The sequence below is a fragment of the Lithobates pipiens genome, unplaced genomic scaffold (genome assembly GCF_037356315.1).
Source record: "Lithobates pipiens isolate NorthernLeopardFrog02 unplaced genomic scaffold, aLitPip1_a1.2 Scaffold_13, whole genome shotgun sequence".
In the NCBI taxonomy this organism is placed as follows: Eukaryota; Metazoa; Chordata; class Amphibia; order Anura; family Ranidae; genus Lithobates; species Lithobates pipiens.
The window spans coordinates 203872126-203895297 of record NW_027507718.1 but is presented as its reverse complement, the minus strand read 5'-3'; the positions used below and the strand labels follow the sequence as shown (position 1 = coordinate 203895297).

The window sequence follows — 23172 nt, the reverse complement described above, 5'->3', positions numbered from 1 at the left end:
ACTGAGTCTGGCTGCAACCATTTTAACTGTGGGCAGCTGAAGCCGCTGCCTGTTCACTTTCTGGATTTACACAAACACACAGAGGCACACCTCCAGCTCTGCAGCTCTTATTGGCCCTCTTATGACCCCCCTTCTGGCAAACTCTCATGAGAGTGAGAGAGAGAGCTGTGCATGATGTAATAAGCCTAGGCTTTTTACCAGACAAAAAACAGGAAGTGTGCTGTATAAGGTATTTACTGTCGGAAAAAAAAGATTTACTATCCAAAGTTAACAGCAAGGGCAGAAGATTTTATAGATGAAAAGATGAAAAATTACTGAAGTTCCGCTATGGGAGTCTGGACCACAATCTCCTCATCCAGAAGTGTTCTGGCTGGTATGCGCCGGGTGAGGAACTCCAGATGTGGAAGCCTTAGTGAAGCTGTGGGGTGAAATTGCTCTTATCTACATGTATCATCCTGTATGCCTTCTACCCAAACTTCTTTGCAGGAGTTGGAAAGAATTCCAGTGTTTTTTTTTTTTTTGTTTTTTTTTTGTTTTTTGTAGCTCTAGATTTGGTCTGGAAGGGCTTGCTACATACAAGCTAGCAGACATGGCATTGCACCTTCTGTATCCAGATCCTGTCTCAAGTCTTCCATTCTATTTCCCAGTCGCTGACTTTAAGAGGTATGGCTGTTGAAACCCCAGGTGCTGAGTGACAGGGGTCTGTTTGAGACTGTAACTTTTACTATTTCACAGGATAATAAATCATATTTGTGCATGATCTACCAATAAACTTGGAAGTCATGCTTCTGATGGTGTGAGTGTTTGTGCAGTCCTTCTCTGGATCTTTTGGCAAGTAGGATCCTTTCCTTTTCACAAGGTACAATGAAAGGTCAGCTTTCGACCTTGTTTTGTTGTATGTCCTTTAGCAGATCATTCTTTGATCTGTACTTTTATTCATAGAATAACTCGTATTGCTTCTTCTGTCATACCTCTGCTATTTTTGTGGGGCCCATATTTAATTATTTCAGTCTTGCAAAGACCTCATTTTTATGGGGGGCTGTGTGATTTTCTTTGTGAAGTAAGGGCTTTTTTTTGTTTTATTATTGTGTTTTCTGCCCCCCCCCCCCCCTCTTGGGTACTGCTTATTGATGTCCCACTTGTTCTGACTGATGTTAATGCAAACCTGCGTCTCTCAATGAATGTAAGAGAAAATAGATTCTTATGTTGTACAGTATAGGACACAGGGTAGGTAGTACTAGATTATGGTTATATACCACTAGCTTCAGGTGAAAGGACCCTTGCAAAAGCTTTGCTGGAAACACCCCCAGTGTCCTTAGGTGATGGACATCTTCTACTATAAAGAAGTTTTATAAGCCATTCTTTATTTTTCTTCCTTACATTGACAATCTTATCCAGCTGCTTTTTGCTGGCTGTCTGCTGTTACAGAGACAGTGAAAGAATATTATTGATGTCTAATATTCTTATATCTCAGAGGCGTTTCCGGGTGAATAGCATTGATAGTCAAACTGACTTAAAGCAAAGTGTGAGTTTATTTGTCACACAGTTGGCATCATAAATACATAATAATAATAGAATAGTCATAAAGCTGTAATAAGCTTATGAAAGCATGTGTGACCTCCAAGAAGAAGCAGGAAATGACGTGCTTAGACTTCTGGCAGAATTCATCTGTCCCAATTCATCAATCTCTTTGTGAATATGTCAGTCATCTCTTCAGTGGGTGTGTGTGTCTCTGTGAGTGTCCATCTTCAATCTGGAAACGTTGGCTTATATGTTACATGTGAACGTCATAACCTCGCAAACTTGGAACCTTGTATGGCACACATTCATTTCTGCTAACTTCAGCAATATGCAATACAAAAGGAGATACTAACTCAGATAGTCATATGGAGCTTGATTGACAAGCCCACATGTAACACTCCATACTTGACGTAATGTGCTGATCATGTAATGTCCTATAGTCAAACATTTACATAATATGAACACATATTAGCAACTTTACATTACCGTATATACTCGAGTATAAGCCGAGATTTTCAGCCTCTTTTTTGAGGCTGAAAGTGCCCCCCTCGGCTTATACTCGAGTCATCGCTGTCTGCCCGCTCGATCAGCGTGTCGAGCAGACAGACAGCGGCCATTCTATAATTCAAAAGCCGCGCCTCCGGCTCCGCCTTCGCCTGTGATAGGCGGAACACTGAATTTCCCAGCAGCCTGTGTTCCGCCTATCACGGACATCGTATCATCCTCGTACTACGGACGAGGATGATACGATGTCCGTGATAGGCGGAACACAGGCTGCTGGGAAATTCAGTGTTCCGCCTATCACAGGCGAAGGCGGCGGCGCAGCTTTTGAATTTTACAATGGCCGCCGAGGCGCCGACGAAGAGGGCACGGGACGGAGGCAAGGCACGGCACGGGACGGGACGGAGGCAAGGAGGCAAGGCGGCAAGGCAAGGCACGACACGGGACGGAGGCAAGGCACGGGACGGAGGCAAGGAGGCAAGGCACGGGACGGAGGCTCGGGACAAAGGCTCGGGACACAGGTAGGCTGGACACACACACACACACACACACACACACACACACACACACACACACACACACACACACACACACACACACACACACACACACACACACACACACACGGATGGAGACACACACACACAGGGATGGATGGATGGAGACACACACACACAGGGATGGATGGATGGATGGAGACACACACACACAGGGATGGATGGACGGACACACAGGGATGGACGGACACACAGGGATGGACGGACACACACACAGGGATGGACAGGCATGTCTCACCCTCGGCTTATACACGAGTCAATAAGTTTGCCAGTTTTTTTGGGGGTAAATTGGGGGCCTCGGCTTATATTCGGGTCGGCCTATACTCGAGTATATACGGTAAGTAACTATATACTAATATGTATTAATATGACTGAGACTACTCTAGACGTATTTTAACAGGATATAATCCACAATGTATTAATGCTTCAGCTACATAGACGCAAGTCTATTTTTGTCTTCTCATGACGTTCTGTACCAAGATACCATATATGTCATACTCAAATTGGCTACATCAGAAACTTATTACTAACTCTGCTTCAGATGAGGACATTTTTCACTGAACACTTGATCAAGGTCATTCACACATACTATTTATTATGCTTAATCATAAAACCAAATGGGTTTTGCAAACTTGCCATGAATATATTATAACACCTATAAGTGCTGAATTATGAATTTGGAATAATATTCTAACAGACAGTCACAGGACAAGCTAAAAGCATTACGCCATATGCATTCTACTGTAAGCTCACTTGTTGACATGGCATGTACTAGGCTTTGCCTGAGACACACCAGAATCTCCTCAGCCTAAACAAGCTCCTGTTTTCACTAAATGGTTGGTGAAGTCTTTAGCTTTGCACACACAAATTAATTGTGCTACTATGGAAAAGGAATTTATGAAAAAATGGTCTGTCCAGATAGTGTCACCTGCCATATCAGTTCTCAATGAGCATGTCAGTGTGTATTGAGGATGTTCCCTACTTTAAGGATTTCTGTTGATAGATCCTTTGAAACTCTATTGGAGGCAGCTTTTGCTGGTCATACTTTACAACCGGCCATTGCGGTTATATCAATTTATCAAACTGTTGCTAACTGGACATGAATCTGTCTTTAAAGGGAAACTATTTTGCTGAAACAATTGCAGCTCATTCCTTGGCACTACTATTTTTTATTGTACTGGAGTGATGTCTATTGACACTTGTGCCGTTTTTTGGATCAGAGATTTCTGGACTTCTGGGACAACCTGTCATTTTTCAGAAGCTAAAAAATCTAATTTGGATCCCTGCCTCCTCCGCAATTCCTACCTGTCCCTGAATCAACTTCAGGCACAAGAAGTTCTAATCCTAGTTCCAGTAGAGGAAAGGATAAAGTTTTACTTCAACCTATTCATAGTCCCAAAACCTATTGGAGGCATTTGCCCCACATTGGGCCTGAAATTTCTAAACACATCCTCATGTCCCCAAATTTTACTTGAAGCTAACAACATATATCATCACTTTTTAGATGAGGGTAATTTCTAGCATCAGTGGAAATTATCTTTCCATTTCTATCTTCCCTGCACACCAATGCACCAAATCTTTCAATTTGTCTTCCTGCATTTCGGGCTGTCCTCTACCAAGAATCTTCACAAAAGTGCTTGCTTCACTCCTGGCCCTGCTAAGAACTTAGAGCGTTCATGTGACGGGATACCTGGATGACCTTCTACTGAAAGTTTCTTCAGCTATGGTCCTATCTTCCAAAATCCAGAAGACAATCCAGTTCTTTTTAAATGTTTGGATGGCTGATCAACTTCGTGAAGTCTGCACTCCAGCCTTCCTATCGCTTGGAGTATTTGAGACTGGTCCTGAATAAAGCCCAGGTCAAAATTTTCCTTCCGCAGGAAAAGATTGCTTCTCTGAAGTCTAATTGTATTGATCAACCAGGCTTCCATTTGAATGGTTGTCTTCGAGGAGGTTCTTTTTGCGAAGTTCGACTCAAGGTCTTTGCAGCTCAACTTTCTCACAATGTGGGACAAGTATTTCCTTTCTTTGGATCACCCACTACTGTTATCCTGCCTAGCGAAAATTCCCCTGGTATGGTGGATTTCCAGCTCAGACCTAGAAAATGTGTTTCTTCCCCATACAGGATATCTTAGTGGGGTATCTCATTTGGGTTGTTTGGGCCAGTTATGTTTTTAATATATTGTACTGTAAAAAAGTCTTAGGCAGGTGTGAAAAAGGCTGTAAACAACGCTTTCAGAAATAGAAGTGTTAATAGTTTATTTTTTAATCAGTTAACAAAATGGAAAGTAAATGAGCAGAAGAGAAATACAAATCATTTAATATTCTGGTGTGACCATCCATTGCTTTATAAACCGAATCAATTCCTCAATTCTTCTAGGTACACTTGCACACAGTTTTTGACAGTACTCAGCAGTTAGGTTTTGCCAAACATCTTGGAGAATTAAAGCGAAGGTCCACCCTAAAGTGGAGCTTCTGCTCATTGGGACCCTCCCCCCCTCCGGCGCCACAATTGGCACCTTTCAGGGGGGGGGGGGGGTGCAGGTACCTGTACAGTACAGGTATCTGCACCCACTTCCGGCGTAGCTTCTGCAGAAGCTACGCCCCTTTCCGCAGAATCTACGTCCTTTTCCGAAGGTCCCCCGCTGCCTGCTGGGAAACACGGATCCCAGAGACAGCGGGGACCATCCTTATTGCGCAGCGCGACTCGCCACTTCCTGATTCCCATACCCAAGATGGCAGTGGCAGCACCCGAGAGACGATCGAGAGATCAGCTTCTGGTGCCGACATCGCGGGCGCGCTAGGCGGGTAAGTGTCATTATTTTAAAAGTCAGCAGCTGCAGTATTTGTAGCTGCTGGCTTTTAAAAAAAAAAAAAAAACGGCGGACTCCCGCTTTAATAATAGAGCTTCTGTGGATATAGGCTGCCTCAAATCCTTCTGTCTCTTCATGTAATCCCAGACTCAAGGATGTTAAGATTAGGGCTCTGTTAGGGCCAAACTATCACTTATAGGACTCCTTATTTGTCTTTAGTATAAAGATAGTTCTTAATTACATTGGCTGTATGTTTGGGGTTGTCCTGCTGCATAATAAATGTGAGGCCAGTCACGTGCCTTCTGCCTGTATTTCTCATCATTGAGGACACCAATGATACTGACCAAATCTCCAAGACCTTTTGTAGAATTGCAGGCCCAAACTTGCAAGGAACCTCTGCCATGCTTCATTGTTGCCTTCAGACACAATATTGTACCGTTCTCCAGCCCTTTGTTGAGCAAACTGCTTCCTGCTACAGCCATTTATTTCAGATTTTGACTCCTCAGTCCCGAGTGACTGTTGTCGTTTTTCTGCACCCCAGTTCCTGTATTTTCCTGCATAGTTGAGTCACTTAGCCTTGTTTCCACATCCTATGAACAAAAACATAGGAACTAGAGTGCAGAAAAACTGCAGCAGGTACTCTGTGTATTTTATATTTTTATTCATACTGCTTGCTTCTACCTGTTTTTTGTCTTGTTTTTTGGAAATGGGCAGCACACCCCAGTAGTCTTGATTATCTTCGGCTGTCTCTCAATTCAGGAAAAAAAAATTGTGGCGAGTACAAAAGATTAACTTTTTTTTTTTTTTTTTTTAGAAGATCAACAGTAGCAGGTTATATATTTTTCACTTGGCGGGTGGCTTCTATGCAATGAAAGTTCACTTATGTTTAGAGAGCAATATGGCTAGACTATATTAGTCATCATTTAGTCTTGTGCTCAAAAAATACAAACCATATTTATGGAAACCTGTAGTAAAGCCAAAGGCGCAGGCCAGTATAAAAAATGTTTTAAAAAGTTTTATTTTTACTAATCTGTGTTTCTAAGATAACCATTGGATTTCTTTTTTAGGCTTCCACATCAAAGCTGCACGTCACCTGCTAACAATTCTGCTAAGTTAACATTGTAAGTAATTGATTTGCCCTTAAAGGGAGGATGGTAGAAGTTATATATAGTTCCTTAAGCTGTCCGCTTTAAATAGAGGCACATTTGATGTGCATAAATCTGTTCTTTGGTGTAATGAGGTAAAGATGACTAATGTAAAGCTATATTTACTTTCAATTTTATTGGGCATTTATGCATGGCATGTGAATACATCTGTTTTTTTTTGTTGGGGGGGGCTTTAATCATTCAGTCTGTACTGGTTTTTAGACTTTACTTCTGTCACAAAGAAGTTGGGGATAAGCCTGCATTGTAATGACAGACCTGTTTCCTAATTACAAAATGTTTTGCCTCTCTGAGAGTCTTTAACCCCGGAAGATTTTACCCCCTTCCTGAACAGAACACTTTTTGCAATTCAGCACTGCATCGCTTTAACCAACAATTGTGTACAACGTGGCTCCCAAACAAAATTGACGTCCTTTTTTTCTCTTATATTCACCGACCGACACAGCTCCTCTCTGTAACTAAATGGGTTTGTTAGCCTGCCACAGGAGAACTAGGCAAAATTGTAACGCAATACACAGAATTGTCAGTACCGCCCTAGGGCGAACCCTGTGCTAACAACCCTCCCTGCTGCCCCTGTGCTAACAACCCTCCCTGCTGCCCCAGCAGCCTCAGCCTCAGTTTTATTTTGCCTAGTGAAGGAGAATGACCTAGGAACCCTGCGGACCCTTTGGTCCATTTTTATGATGCAGGATTTATACTTTTGCGCAAGATGAAAGATCCTGTGATCTTCTATAAACTGCCGGCTGGGTGGCAGGCTGGTTGCGTTATCCTTGTAGTCCCCCCAGTCCAGCTATCGAGCGTGTGCAGGTCGCAGCTAAGGCTCGGCAGGCCACGACATACCTCAGCTCCAGAGGTGGTCGTGAGCTTCAATGCTCCTGGGTATACATATGACCGGGGTACTGATGTCTGAATCACAGTATATTGAGGCCCGCAGCCACCCTGTAACTGCGCAGGAGTGGGTCTGTGATGGAATGTCTCCCAGCTCTTCAGAATTGGTAAGTACGGCTCTCCCTGCTTCGGGGGGGGGGGGGGTTGAGCAGCTGGGCATTCCCTGGGAGGTCGATTCAGGGGCCACCTCACCTTCTCTTCTCTCCCAAGTCCCTATCCCCCCCCCCCACGGCTGCTGCATGTGCTGCTGGCGGTGTGTGTACTGGGGTTCGTTGGGTCTCCCACCTGTAGGGGGTCTATGCGGTTAGTGATGGTCCTGGTCCCGGTGTGGGGGGTCCCAAAAGGTGTCTGTGGAGGTATTTTGGCTGGTTGGAGGCAGCACTGTTCTGTGATTTATCTTGTCACTGCATGGCGCTGTCTGGTGGCCATTTTGGATTAGAGCAGAGCAGGTTCCCCTCGTGAGCTTAATCGGCCGTTTTCTGTGAGATTTCCTAATAAGATCATTGGCGACCATTTTTTGGAAGCCTGAGCGCTCTTTTCACCGCAGTTCTCTTGTGACCGCATGCCATGTGCTATCACACACTGTTTTCTGTGTTCCCTGTGTATACAGGACGCTGGATGGCCATTCCCTGAACACTGGTACAAGCTCTGCAGATCGTTTCACTGCTCTTTTCTACAGCTGCTGCCGACACAGCTTCTTCACTCTGCACTTGGGTAACCTCCTGGGGACTACAAACACAGCTAGTAACCATCACAGAATGCCCCAGGGTGGTGAGTCTGGCGCTAGGAACCTCCTCCTCCCCCCCCCCCCAGACAGCGGCAGCAGGAGGGTGGGACCTTCACTGTCCTAAGTCCCCTTTCAGGTGGCAGACAGGGTAGGGTCAGCATGGCTTCAGAAACTGGTGTTTCTTCCCCCGAAATCCAGGCTATTGCAACCGGGTCACCTGCGGATAGCGCTGTGCCCATTGACACCCTGACGGCGGTCCTTAAAGTGGAAGTAAACCCTTCTATCGTTTTCAGTCAAGGAAGCTGCCATCTTGGCCTATAATAATTCTTCAACTGCCATAATGCTGCACATGTGATCAGTTTGACACCAGCCATTGGATGGTTTGAAAGTTTGGTTGAGAGCACAACCAATGTGAACGTTAGCATTTCCGGCATGCCGGGAATGTAAGTGTTTTTTTTAAACTGGGTTTACTCCCGCTTTAACTCTTTTGTTGCAAAAATAGAGACGGTGCGTGAAAGGAAAGATACGCGTAAAAGCCCCCCCCCCCCCCCCCCCCCCCCCGTCGTCTGGGGTGAGCTCTGATGCAGACTCAGGCCCTGCTGCGGCTGGTGACCTTTGCTCTGACCTATCAGACGAGGCTGACTAGGACCATTCAGGCAGCGAGGATGATTCCCCGTCCGGGCGCGACAAGGCGCTGGTTGGACCACTTATCACAGCTGTGCGTGATACCCTGAAGATCCAGGAGCCAGCGGACTCCTCTGCTGATGTGTCGGTCCCTTTTGGGTCCCGCAAGCCAGCACGTTCACCTAAGGTGTTCCCGTATTTGACTTATTTTGACAAGTTCATCTACAGGGAATGAGGTCGCCCGCAAAGGACCTTTTCGGTCCCCAAAAACATGGCTGTGGGTGCATTACCCCTTTGAGGAAAGCCTTCTCAAGAAATGGTCGGCTCCTCCGGTCGTGAGACCCCCCAGTATCCAGGTTAAATAAAGTAACCACGATCCCCGTTGAGGGGACTCCTGCATTCAGGGATCCCACGGACAGGACGGCCGAGGCGGTGGCTCGTTCCTTGTTTACGGTTGTGGGATCAGCCGTGCGATCTGTACTGGCATCCGCACTGGTGTCGCAGACACTGACTGAGTGGGCAAAACGTTTGCACTGCGAATTGGGAGAGCAACAGGCCTCCCCTGTCTGCGTGGAACTAGCAGACCAACTAGTGCAAGGCCTTAAGTACGTTTGTGACGTGGCCCTGTATACTCTCCCTCTGTTATCCAGGGCTTCAGTGTCAGCTGTGGGCTGAAGCGCCTGATTTGGCAAAAATGCTGGTCTGCCAACCAGGCATCCAAGGAAGCCCTGATGGATCTTCCCTGCCTTGGCGACCGGCTCTTTGGAGCCTTGTTGGTGACATTATTAACAATGCCACTGGTGGTAAGAGTACACTACTCCCACAGGCCAGGAAGGCTAAGGAGCCATGCCGCAGGCAAGGGCCCTCTTTGTCCGCTCACAAGCGCCTTTTTCGTCCGCCCGGTGCTTCGACAAAATGTCCCCAGGCTGACAGGACACCCATGGACGGTCAAAACATCCCTGGAACCGCAAGCCTTACAAGCCTGTGAACAAAAGTGCTACCGCATGAAGGTTTGCCCCCACCCACATCTCGGGTGGGGGGTCGCCTTTGGGAGTTTGCAGCCCGGTGGTCCTCCCGGTTATCCGACCAATGGGTCTGCGACCTGATTTCCACAGGCTACAAGATAGTTTCTCTCTTGGTCGCCAAACAGATTCTTCCCCTCCAGCATACCCACATTCCCCGGTTCGTTGGGAGGCCCTGTTCGGGGCAGTGAGGGACTTGCTGAATCAGGGTGATAGTACCGGAACACTTCCAGGGGTTCTACTCAAATCTGTGGTTCCCAAGAAGGAACGGTTACGTCCGATCTTGGACTTAAAAGCCCTCAATCACTTTGTAAAAGTGCAGAGGTTCAGAATGGAATCAGTTCGCTCAGAAGTCGCTGCACTCCATCAAGGGGACTCCCTGGCGTCCTTGGACATCCAGGATGCGTACCTGCACATACCCATATGCCTTTGGCATTTCTGTGTTTGGCAGTCGGGGAAGCCCACTACCAATTTGTGGCTCTTCCTTTTGGCCTGGCATCAGCCCCCCGAGTCTTTACCAAAGTACTGGCTCCAGTATTGGCGTTGCTGCGACAAAGCGGGATAGCGATCGTGTGTTACCTAGACGATCTCCTGAGAGCATCTTCCGCCTCAGAATTAGAGGAGGATGTGGCGATCACCATGCAGACCCTGCAAGAATTTGGGTGGCTGTTGAACCTAAAGAAGTCTGTCCTGCAGAGGGAGATTTTGACAAAATGGGACAAATCTCAGTTGTCCCTGGATCGACAGAGCCAGCCAGTCAGGGACTCTCTGATCTGGTGGTTGAGGTCCCCGCTGATTCAGTGCGGAAAATCGTTCCTTCCTCTGAAATGGACGGTGATCACTACAGACGCCAGTCTATCCGGCTGGGGTGGAGTGATGGGGATTCAGCCGGCTCATGGGCTTCTGGTCGACGGAAGAATCCGAGTTGCCGATCAATCTGCTCGAATTGAGAGCGATCAGGCTGTGCCTCCACACATGGTCGATGTGTCTTCAAGGGCGTCCGATCAGGATACAGTCGGACAACGCCACTGCTGTGGCGTACATAAATCACCAAGGGGGAACAAGAAGCTGAGCCGCTGCTCGGGAGGTCGCTCACATACTTTGGTGGGCAGAGCGACACGTTCCGGCCCTGTCGGCCATTTACATCCCGGGGGTGGATAATTGGCAGGCAGACTGATCTGAGTCAACCGATGCTGGACCCAGGAGAATGGGCATTGCATCCGGAGATATTCAGGCTGCTGTGCCTGAAATGGGGCACACCATATGTGACTCTATTGGCCTCCCGTCTCAATCGGTAGGTGCAGAGGTTAGTGTCCAGGACAAGAGATCCGCGGGCAGACGCATCAGATGCACTGGTAGCTCCGTGGGATCAGTACCAGCTGATCTATGCTTTTCCTCCGCTAAAACTGTTGCCACACCTGCTGCGCAGAGTGGAATCCGAGGGGATTCCAGTAATCCTGGTGGCCCCAGATTGGCCTCGGAGGCCCTTGTACGCAGACCTGGAGCGTCTGGTGGCAGACGCTCCCTGGTGACTGCCGCTGCGAGAGGACCTCCTATCTCAAAGTCCAATCTTTTCACCCTGCTTTACCATCGCTGGCTTTAATGGCATGGCTATTGAGAGCCAGGTGCTGAGAAACCAGGGTTTGTCGAACTCGGTGATTCCAACTATGTTAAGGGCGCGGAAATCTTCACGGAAGATATACCATCGTACCTGGAAGGCCTATATCTCCATGTGTGAGGAGAAAGCGTGGCATCCGCGCTCCTTTTTTATATCCACGATCCTGCTGTTTCTTCAGCAAGGTGTAGACCAGAAGTTGGCGTTTAGCACCACTAAGGGGTAAATTTCAGCTCTGGCTGTCCTTTTTCAGCGACCCCTAGCGTCTCATTCATTAGTGAGTACCTTTGTTCAGGGGGTACGACGTAGTCCCTCTGGTGCGTCCACCGTTACCTCCATGGGATTTGAACCTGGTGTTGTCGGCGCTTCAGAAGCCGCCATTTGAGAATATCAGGGAGATTCCCCTGTTGACCCTTTCACAGTAAGTGGTCTTTCTAGTGGCCATCACATCGGGCAGGAGGGTTTTGGAATTGGCAGCCTTGTCCTGCTAGTCGCCTTATCTGGTCATCCACAGGGATAAGATGGTGTTGCGTCCGCAACCGTCCTTTCTACCAAAGGTGGTCTCGGCTTTTCATATCAATGAGGACATTGTTTTACCATCATTGTGTCCTAAGCCGAAGCACCCCAAGGAGGTGGCCCTTCACTCTCTCGACGTGGTTAGAGCTTTGAAAGTGTATTTGTCTACAACGGCTCCCTTTCAGAAGTCAGACTCCCTGTTTGTTTCGGTGGCTGGTCCAAAGAAGGTTATGGCGGTTTCGTCTGCCACCATTTCCAGGTGGATCAGACAGATTGTAGTACAAGCCTACGCCTTGAAGGGGCAGCTGCCCCCCTTTCCGGTCATGGCCCACTCTACAAGGGCAATCGTAACGTCTTGGGCCTTCCGACACCAAGCGTCAGTCGCTCAGTTGCGTAAGGCGGTGACCTGGTCGTCTGTCCATACGTTTACCAAGTTCTACAAGGTAGACGTCAGTGCATCGACTGATGCCTGTTTTGGCCACAAAGTTTTGCAGGCGGCCATGTAGTTGCAATTGAGAAATTTTCCTGGTTTTTCGATAAAAACGCAGCACCATTGTTAATACGCTGTTGCATTACTTCCGCAAAAAGGTTGCGGTGTTGGGGATCTCTCCTATTGAGGATACCCTTTATATGGCGGTGTGTTTTTCCGTACACTGCTGTTTTTTTTTGTGGGTTTAGTTTCACTAGTTCCCCCTTGCCATGGTGGATGAAGTTTTAATGCTGTTTTTTCCCACCCCTCGTTTGGCACTGCTTGGAGACGTTCCATTTAGTTACAGAGAGGAGCTGTGTCGATCTGTGAATATAAGAGAAAACAGGATTTTTGTACTCACTGTAAAATCCTTTTCTCTTTTCTACTAAAGCCCGCTGATGGCTGACATCAGAGCCTGTCTAGGCTCTGCAGTAAAACCGAAAATGATGGGATACTCCCGGATGCCTGACATGAAGCATGCTCAGCCTCTCAGTGTGCCACTGAGAGCCTAAGCCAGATGCTCTTGCACCCTTAAGAGGCCAGCATTCTAGTGAGTGCTGAAGGAGTAGAGAGCCGATGGCCCTCAGTTCTCGGTTTGGAGCCAGCAGATTGATACTGCAGCCAGGAATGTGAGTATGCATGTTTTTTTTTTTGTTTTTTTTCCAATACCGCACTTCACCTTTTAAGGAGTTTTTAATTTAAGGCACTGGTCCACCAACTGTTGTCCTTTGCTACAGGTGCCCCAGGGAAGTGGGTAAGAACTTATCACAAGGAGAAGCTAAAATTCAATCAGTGGGTAGCCCATTCACCTGACAAGCTTCGATAAAAAGTTCAGTTAAACAGTGCCTGCATTATACATTTTCTGATAGCTGGTGATGCCTACTGTCAGAATACAATATTTGCGGTGTCAAATTCATTCATCCACGCTATATCTATAGGTGACACTTTGAAAGCGTTTACAGGTTACCACTTTATATTTACACATTGGGTCTGGTGCTAGAATTACTGCTCGTGATCTGACATTCACAGTGATACCTCAGATGTTTGGGACGATTAATTTTAAACTGTCCCTCCTCTGTTAAAGGCATTTGATCAAAGCAAGATCAGTGTGATCATATGCCAGTTTACCCTTAGTTCCGGTTTACCGTTTCATCCGGGTAAAATGGAAGTAATGCAAGGTCATTGCTTCTGGGTTACTAAGACCAGATTAGCTTTGTTCGGTGCTGTGATCATCCAGCGGAAGCACTTGCTGATGATCGATTGGGACTTCCAGTGGCACATGAGATCTTGGTAAAGCATGTCCCCTCCTGCTGTTTGTAAAAGCAATCCAGTGGCTAAATAGCCATTAGGATTGCTTTTACAAGAGAGCGAACCGCCAGCTCTAAAAAAAAAAAAAAAAAGAAAAGAAACCTGTAATGGGAGCTGCATGCATCTTCCCAATATATAACCACTTGAAGTCCAGTGATGTACGAGGTATGTGACTGGTTGGCAAGTGGATAAAAGTCGTGCTATAGTTATTCATCTTAAATGTAACAGTAATAACGTGCTATAGAAATATATTGATTACAGTAATTATATTTTCTTTATCGTACATCACAGGACACAGAGCTGGTTATTAAACCTACTTGGGTTATACGCCACCTATAACCCAAAAAGATCAATCAGAGCAAAAAAACAGGAAATCCTCCCCTATATAACCCCTCCTAAACAGAAAGCACTTAATTTTTTTGCCAGTGAGTGTCTGTGAGGTGGTGGTCACTGATATGATACATGTGCTCTTTGAGCATAATTGGAGGTCTGGACAGTTCTAATTAGAATCATGGACTTCATTAAAATCCATTTGAAAGAGCTGTCAGCCAAAATGGATGGTACCTGAGCCTTATTGGAAGGTTCCTCGAGGTTTTGCCTGTAATGCAGCCTTATGATGCTGGACCCTGCATAATGGAACCCTGTGCAGTGTTTGTTCTGACCAAGGTGCTTTCCTGCAGGATGCTAAACAGGTCCACGGGAGTGGACCCCACATTAAGTGGACCCAGACCCTGAAGGTCTTTTATGACAAAGCTCACCGTGATGGGTGAAGATTGGACTCCTGTTATGTTCAGAGTCCTGCAGCAAGAATGTTAAGTATGCATTTGTTTGCAGTTTCTCTTTATAAAAAGATCTAAAATGGTGTTCTTTCAGTAGCCCCTAGGGGCAGTGTGCTGTTTGAAACATGCTCTGTGTGTGTACTACTTAGGAGTATGGGCTGCCGTTTCTCCTCCAGCAGGGCACAGGGGCCTATTTCTATAATGGCAGGAAGTGGAAGGGTGGCCATGTTGGCCACGTGCTTGGCAGATTCAGCTGGCCCTCTTGAGACATAAACAGCAGCCCATGGCTACTAGTGAAATGTGAGTACTTACTAGGGGAGAACTGTGTGGCGAAACAAGTCAAATGATTATATTCTGCATACTTGCTGCTTAATCCAGTGAAGCCTGTACATCTGTAAGTCGATACACCCCTAGTAGTGCACTTTAATGTGGTGTGTCTCCAGAATAATGTGCATTTGACACAAAACTACTATAGTGCAGTTGAGCAGGTGCAAGCTTATGTTGCCAAAAAGTTTACAAGCGTTTAAAAGCGCATGGTTTGCTAAAAACATGTCTGCATAAGCCGCATAGACTCAACTCATGTCTGGGTAAAACACATGACACATGTCGCATAGGCTCATGTCTGGGTAAAACACATGACACATGTCGCATAGACTTATGTCTGTGTGAGGCACATGACACATGTCGCATAGACTCATGTCTGCATAGGCACATGTCACATAGACTCATGTCTGCCTGAGGTACGACACATGTCGAATAGACTTAAGTCTGCGTAGACACATGTCACATAGACTTATGTCTGCATTGGCACATGATACGTGTCGCATAGACTCGTGTCTGTGTATGACACCTGTCGAATAGAATTTGCTGTGCTAAATAATTAAACAAAAATAGCTGCTAGCAATAATTTGCTGGAAACAATAAATGTGATGAGGGTAAAATTGGTGTTGGCACTCAAAATAAAATGTAAAAAAGAAGAAATAAAGTTCATAATATAAAGTTAAAGAGGAAGTAAACCCTGATGAGTTTACTTCCTCTTTCATTCCCTGCAAAGGCAAAGCATAATGGACTACTATGCATAGCATAGTAGTCCATTATGTGTCACTTACCTGACACAGGAGCCAGCGAAGTCGCCGCTGTCCCCTGTAGTCCGCCGCATCCATCTTGTTGGTGGGGTCTCACAGCTCCGCCGCTGTCATTCGCCGAAGCCGCGATGACGTCACTCCCGCGCATGCGCACGGGAGCCAACACACGCGGCAGCTCCGTCGCTGAGAATGCCGCGCTCAGTGCGCCTGCGCACCGCTGTCTACGGCGCATGCGCCATAGACAGCGGTTCCCGTTTTCGGGCAAATATCTCCTAAACCATATAGGTTTAGGAGATATTGCTTGGACCTACAGGTAAGCCTTAATCTAGGCTTACCTGTAGGTCAAAGTGGTTTGTAAGGGTTTACAACCACTTTAATATAGAATATTTAGGCTCAGAAAATAGCTTGATCATCGTGCAAATACATGGACAGAAAAGAACACTCGTTGCGCAAACTTTAAAATTAATTTAACTTTAATTTATTAGGTATAAAAGAGAATAAAATACACTCACATTTACAGGAGTTAATAAACCCTTAAAGTAAGAAGTGGAAAAAACGTTTCAAAAACGGCGCCACAACCCTTGTTAACTACCTTAAATATCAATAATGAATGTGAATGAGTTAATATAGATCACATTAAATATCACATTAAATACACATAAATGAATAAGATAACATCATAGGTCACAGTTAATCAACCTAAAAGGGAAAGAATAAACAGGGCTTGTAAGATAAAGTCCTCTATTGCAATTCTTTCCAGGACACCGCGGTGAATCCCTCAATGGGGACCAGTTTATCTATAGGGACCGGCCAGTTTATCATTTATACAGATGATTTAAAGGGCAAAGTAAAGTTTTTTTTCTAGAGGGAGATCCTCTACCAGATGTGTGGAAGTATTTTGGGCCATCCATCATCAGGTGTCAGTGGCCCAGGTGTGCAAGACCACTATTTGGTCTTTGGTTTATACATCTACAGGATTTTTACCAGGTGGATGTCAATAACGTGGAGGATAGGTCCTTTTCTGGTGGTAGTTTCTGTGATGGTGTCTCCCTCCCCTCAAGCGTATTGCTTTGGGATGTCCCAAGTAGTTATAATAACCGGCTCTGTGTCCTGGGATGTACAATAAAGAAAATAGGATTTTTTCATCATACTTGCCTATAAAATCATTTTCTTTGAGTACATCACAGGACACAGAGTTCCCTCCCCTCCTTTGGGAATTTATTGCTTGCTACAAAACTGAACTGCTTCCTGTGTAGGAGTGTAACGGAGGACTTACTGTTTGATTGTTCTGATTGATCTACCAGTGTCAATTCACCTATAGGTGGCGTATAACCCAAGTAGTTATAATAACCAGCTTTGTGTCCTATGATGTACACAAAGAAAAGGATTTTTACAGGTAAGTATGATGAAAAAAACTTATTTGTGTGCAAGCTACAGTGGGGCAGAAAAGTATTCAGCAACCATTTGTGCAAGTTCTCCCGCTTAAAAAGATGAGAGAGCCCTGTAATTGTCATAGGTATACCTCAGCTATGAGAGACAAAATGGGGAAACAACCCCAGACAATCACATTGTCTGATTTTTGAAAGAATTTATTTGCAAATTATGGTGGAAAATAAGTATTTGGTCACCTACAAACAAGCAAGTTTCTGGCTCTCACAGACTTGTATCTTCTTTAAGAGGCTCCTTTGTCCTCCACACATTACTTGTATTAATGGCACATGTTTGAACTTATCAGTATAAAAGACACCTGTCCACAACCTCAAACAGTCACTCTCCAAAGACCAAAGAGCTGTCAAAGGACTACAGAAACAAAATTGTAGACCTGCACCAGGCTGGGAAGACTGAATCTGCAATAGGCAAGCAGCTTGGTGTGAAGAAATCAACTGTGGAAGCAACAATTAGAAAATGGAAGACATATAAGAACACAGATAATCTCCCTCGATCTGAGGCTCCACACAAGATCTCACCCCGTGGGGTCAAAATGATCACAAGAATGGTGATCAAAAATCCCAGAACCACACGGGGTGACCTAGTGAATGACCAGCAGAGAGCTGGGACCAACGCAACAAATGCTACCATCAGTAACACACTATGCCGCCAGGGACTCAGATCCTGCAGTGCCAGACGTGTCCCCCTGCTTAAGCCAGTACATGTCAGGGCCCACCTAAGGTTTGCTGGAGAGCATTTGGATGATCCAGAAGAGGATAGGGAGAATGCCATATGGTCAGATGAAACCAAAGTAGAACTGTTTGGTAGAGAAACAACGCGTCATGTTTGGAGGCGAGAGAATGCTGAGTTGCAATCAAAGAACAACATACCTACTGTGAAGCATGGGAGTGGCAACATCATGCTTTGGGGCTGTTTCTCTGCAAAGGGAACAGGATGACTGATCCGTGTACATGAAAGAATGAATGGGGCCATGTATTGTGAGGTTTTGTGTTAAACCTCCTCCCATCAGCAAGGACATTGAATATGAAACGTGGCTGGGTCTTTCAGCATGGTAATGATCCCAAACACACCTGGGCAACAAAGGAGTGGCTCCGTAAGAAGCATTTCAAGGTCCTGGAGTGGCCTAGCCAGTCTCCATATCTCTACCCCATAGAAAATCTTTGGAGGGAGTTGAAAGTCCGTGTTGCCCAGCGACAGCCCCAACAATCACTGATCTAGAGGAGATCTGCATGGAGGAATAGGCCAACATACCAGCAACAGTGTGTGACAACCTTATGAAGACTTACAGAAAACGTTTGACCTCCGTCATTGCCAACACAGGATATATAGCAAAGTATTGAGATGAACTTTTGATATTGAGAAAATACTTATTTTCCACCATAATTTATAAATAAATTCTTTAAAAATTTGGACGTTATTGTCTGGATTTGTTTCCACACTTTGTCTCTCATAGTTGAGGTATAGCTATGATGACAATTGCAGGCCTCTCTCATCCTTTTAAAGCGGTAGTAAACCCGCAAATTTTTTATTTATTTTTTTAAACCTGCAAAGCAAAAGGCATAATGAGCTAGTATGCACCGCATACTAGCTCATTATGAAATACTTACCTTAGAACGAGGCCCCGACATCTGGCCTGATCCACGCCGAGGGAGCTGACATGCTCCCTCTGCGTTTCTTCCGGGTATTGCGGCTCCGGCGCTGTGAGCGGCCGGAGCCGCGATATCGTCATTTCATTCCGGCCGGCTACTGCCGGATTTTCAGGCCGAGAACCCCCTTGTGTGCATGCGCCGCTGCAGTCAGCGGCGCATACCGAGGGGAATATCTCCTAAACCGTACAGGTTTAGGAGATATTATTTTTTACCTACAGGTAAGCCTTATTATAGGCTTTCCTGTAGGTAAAAGTTAAAAAATTGAGCATACAACCACTTTAAGTGGGAGAAATTGCACAATTGGTGGCTGACTAAATACTTTTTTGCCCCACTGTAGCGATTAGCCTTCATGGTTGTGCCACGTTACTATTTATTTTTACATTGTTCTTGGATTGTGTAAGTGTTTTTTAAACAAAATCTTTTCTTTAGCCAAAGTGGGCCTGTGTTGAAGACGAGGGCAGTGCGATACAACAACCGGATGGATTCTGTTGTTCGAAACCTATCCACTGCAGGTTTGATTTTTTTTTTTTTCTTTAGTGTATTGTCTAATGGTCATTTGTAAACATTTTCTTTTCTAATATTCCACTTAAAAAGGTTCTCTACTTTGGGAAAAAAAGTTAGCAGGCAAAAAAATACTATAGCTGCTGACTTTCAATGTAAGGACATGGATCCAGCGCCATCCTCACCTGGGCTAGTTCTTCACTAGTCTCATTATTTCCAGAACTGGCATGTATAGTGTGGGAAGCTGTCTCTGACTGCTTGCGGCTTCACAGCCAGCTTCCTACTGTGCATGTACCTATCAAACACCCCACTCAGAAAAAAAATTGCATGTTAAATGTGTAAGAGGAGGGGGAGGGCAAGGAAGACTTAGTGGAGCTTCCCTATTTGGGTGAATTTCCACTTAAGGTATAATATAATTTGCACAGATGTGTTTTATGTTTATGGCAAGTTGGTAACTTATGCTTTGAGGAATAGGAATAAGCATAATGGGGTTGATTTAGTAAAACTGGAGAGTGCAGAATCTGGTGCAGCTGTGCATGGTTAGCCAATCGGCTTCTAACTTCAGCTTGTTCAATTAACCGGTTCCCGACCAGCCGCCACAGTTATACTGCGGCAGGTTGGCTCCCCTGGATGAGCCGTCGTAGCTGTACATTGACTCTTTAAGAAGCTGTAGGAGGCACATCCCCGGGGCCAATGTCTGTGCCCAGCAATGACTGCCATGCACCCGCGATTGCTCGTGGCAGAGCAAGAACCGGTTCTGTCAGGGGAGAGGATCGGTCTCTTCCCCTAGTCAGTCCCATCCCCCCACAGTTAGCACCCACCTATGGAACACAGTTAACCCCTTTGATCACCCCCTGGTGTTAACCCTTTCCCTGTCGGTGACATTTATACAGTAATCACTGCATTTTTATAGCACTGATCACTGTACAAGTGTCCCTGGTCCCAAAAATGTGTCAAAAGTGTCAGATTTTCCGCCGCATTAATTGCAGATCGCCGCCATTATGCACTGGTGAGCTCAGCAACATAAAAAGGCCTTGATGGTCATGGAAGACAACAGTGGCTGATAATCACAGGATCCTCTCTATGATAAAGAAAAACCCATTCACAACATCCAGGCAAGTGAAGGACACTCTCCAGGAGGTGGACATATGATTGTAGACTTTGACAATCAAGTAATGAGCTCCGGCGTGTTCGCACAGCCCACGTGCAGAGCTCGCCAAGAAGTCGGCACTACTCTGCGCTAATCACAGGCAGTGAGACATTTCCCAATCTCTGCAGCCGCGCATCGGGCCAATGTCTCACTGCCTGTGAGTAGCGCAGTGCCGACCTCCTGGCGGGCTCTGCACGTGGGCTGTGCGAACACGCCAGAGCTCATCCTTACAATCAAGAGAAGACTTAACGAGAGCAGATACAGAGGGTTCACCACAAGGTGCAAACCTTTTACAAGCATGAATAATAGAAAAGCCAGTTTAGACTTTGCCAAAAAACATCTAAAAAAATCCAGACCAGTTCTGAAATAGCTTTCTTTGGAAGGATAAAACCAAGATTAATCTGTACCAGAATGATGGGAAGAAAAAGAAGGCTTGGAACAGCTCACGATTCAAAGCACACAATGTCATATGTGGTCACATGGTGTAGCTTGCATCGTGATGGCATGGGCATGCATGGCTTCCAATGGCACTGGGTCATTGGTGTTTATTGATGATGTGTCAGAAGCAGCTGGATCCAATTCTGCAGTGTTTAGAGAGATACTGTGAGCCCAGATTCAATCAAATGCAGCAAAGTTGATTGGACGGCGCTTCACAGTACTGATAGACATCCAAAACACACTGGAAAAGCAACCCTGGCGCTTTTGAGGGAAAAGAAGTGAAATATTCTGCAATGGCCGAGTCAGTCACCTGATCCCAATCGAATTGAGCATGCATTTAACTTACTGAAGGCAAAATTAAAGGGAGAAAGACCTACAAACAAAGAACTGAAGACAGCTGCAGTTGGAGCCTGGCAAAGCACCAGAAAAGAGGAAACCCAGTATTTGGTAATGTCCATGGGTTCCAGACTTTAGGCAGTCTTTGCCAGTAAAGGATTCTCAACAAAATATATCAAAACATTTTATTTATGATTATAAATATATCAAAACATTTTATTTATGATTATATTTATCCAATTACATTTGAGCCGTAAAAATTGGGGGACTGTGTATAAAAATGGTTGCAGTTCCTAAAAGTTGATCTTGATATTTATGCTCAACCCCTTGAATTAGCCACTTACCCACTGGGCACTTAAACCCCTTTCCTAACCAGACCAATTTTCAGCTTTCGGTGCTCTCACTTTTTAAATGACAATTACTCAGTCATGCAACACTACCCATATGACATTTTTGTCCCTTTTTTCACACAAATAGATCTTTCTTTTGGCGGTTTTTTGGTTTTTGATTTTTTTTGCGCTATTAACCGGTTCCCGACCGGCGCACGCCGATGTACGTCGGCAGAATGGCACGGGCAGGCATATTGGCGTACAGGTACATCCAATCTTCAATGCTGCCCTGCCGGTCGGGACCCCCGTGAGTCCGGTCGAGGGTCCCGTAGTCTCGATCACCGCGGGCATTCCCGCGATCGTCTCACGGGACAGCTGAATGGAGAAATGCCATTGTAAACAGCATTTCTCCATTCTGCTTAGTGACGCTGATCTCTGCTCCATGTGATTGGAGCAGAGATCAGTGTTCACTAAATGAAAGCCCAACCCCCCACAGTTAGTAACACACCCCTAGGAACACTTAACCCCTACACTGCCACCCACTGGTTAACCCCTTCACTGCCAGTGTCATTTACACAGGAATCACTGCATTTATATAGCAGTGATTGCTGTATAACTGACAATGGTGTCAAAAATGTCCGATGTATCCGCCATAATGTCGCAGTCACAATAAAAATTGCTGATCGCCGCCATTACTAGTAAAAAAAAAAAAAATTATTGATTATCCCTATTTTGTAAACGCAATAACTTGCGCAAACCAATCAATAATCGCTTATTGCTAATTTTTTTACCAAAAATATGTAGAAGAATACGTATCGGCCTAAACTGAGGGAAAAAAATGTTTTTTTTATATATTTTTGGGGGATATTTATTATAACAAAAAGTAAAAAATAATGCATTTTTTTTCAAAATTGTCATTATTTTTGTTTATAGCCCAAAAAATAAAAACCGCAGGGGTGATCAAATACCACCAAAAGAAAGCTCTATTTGTGGGAAAAAAAGGACGTCAATTTTGTTTAGGAGCCACATTGCACGACCGCGCAATTGTCAGTTAAAGCGACGCAGTGCCGAAGCGCAAAAAGTGGTCTGGTCTTTGACCAGCAAAATGGTACGATCTGTAAGTGGTTAAAGAAAAAAGACAGAAAATTCTGTTAAAAAAAAAAAGAAAAAAGCAATTTTTCTTCATTTCAATTATTACATTTTGCAAATTGGTAATTTTTCATCATAAATTTTGGCCAAAATGTATACTGCTACATATCTTTGGTAAAAAATAACCCAAATTGGTGTTTATTATTTGGTCTGCGTGAAAGTTCACAAGATATGGTGCCAATCTCTGAAAATGTATCACACCTGAAGTACTGACGGCCTATCTCATTTCTTAAGACCCTAACAAGCTAGGAAAGTACAAATACCCCCAAAATAACCCCTTTTTGGAAAGTAGACATTCCAAGGTATTTAAGAGGCATCGTGAGTTTTTTTAAGTTGTATTTTTTTCCCACAGTTCTTTGCAAAATAAAGATTTTTTTTTTCTTTTTCTTTTTTTTTTTTTCAAAATTGTCATATTAGCAGGTTATTTCTCACACACAGCATATGCATACCACACATTACACCCCAGAACACATTCTACTACTCCTCCTGAGTATAGTGATACCACATGTGCAAGACACTTGCACAGCATGGCCACATAGAGAAGCCCAATTACACATATAATTTCTTGACTACCTCATGCACT

General features: G+C 45.1%; 1 protein-coding gene across 4 annotated transcripts in view; it reads left to right on the top strand.

Annotated features, from left to right (window-relative positions):
- Nucleotides 1-23172, top strand: part of CENPC (centromere protein C) — a 522895-nt gene that overhangs the window by 428643 nt on the left and 71080 nt on the right. For all 4 annotated transcript variants that reach the window (XM_077476133.1, XM_077476132.1, XM_077476131.1 and 1 more), the window contains 2 exons: nucleotides 6460-6513; nucleotides 19116-19198. In XM_077476133.1, coding sequence (XP_077332259.1) covers nucleotides 6460-6513; nucleotides 19116-19198 — 137 coding nt within the window. The remainder of the gene's footprint in view (nucleotides 1-6459; nucleotides 6514-19115; nucleotides 19199-23172) is intronic.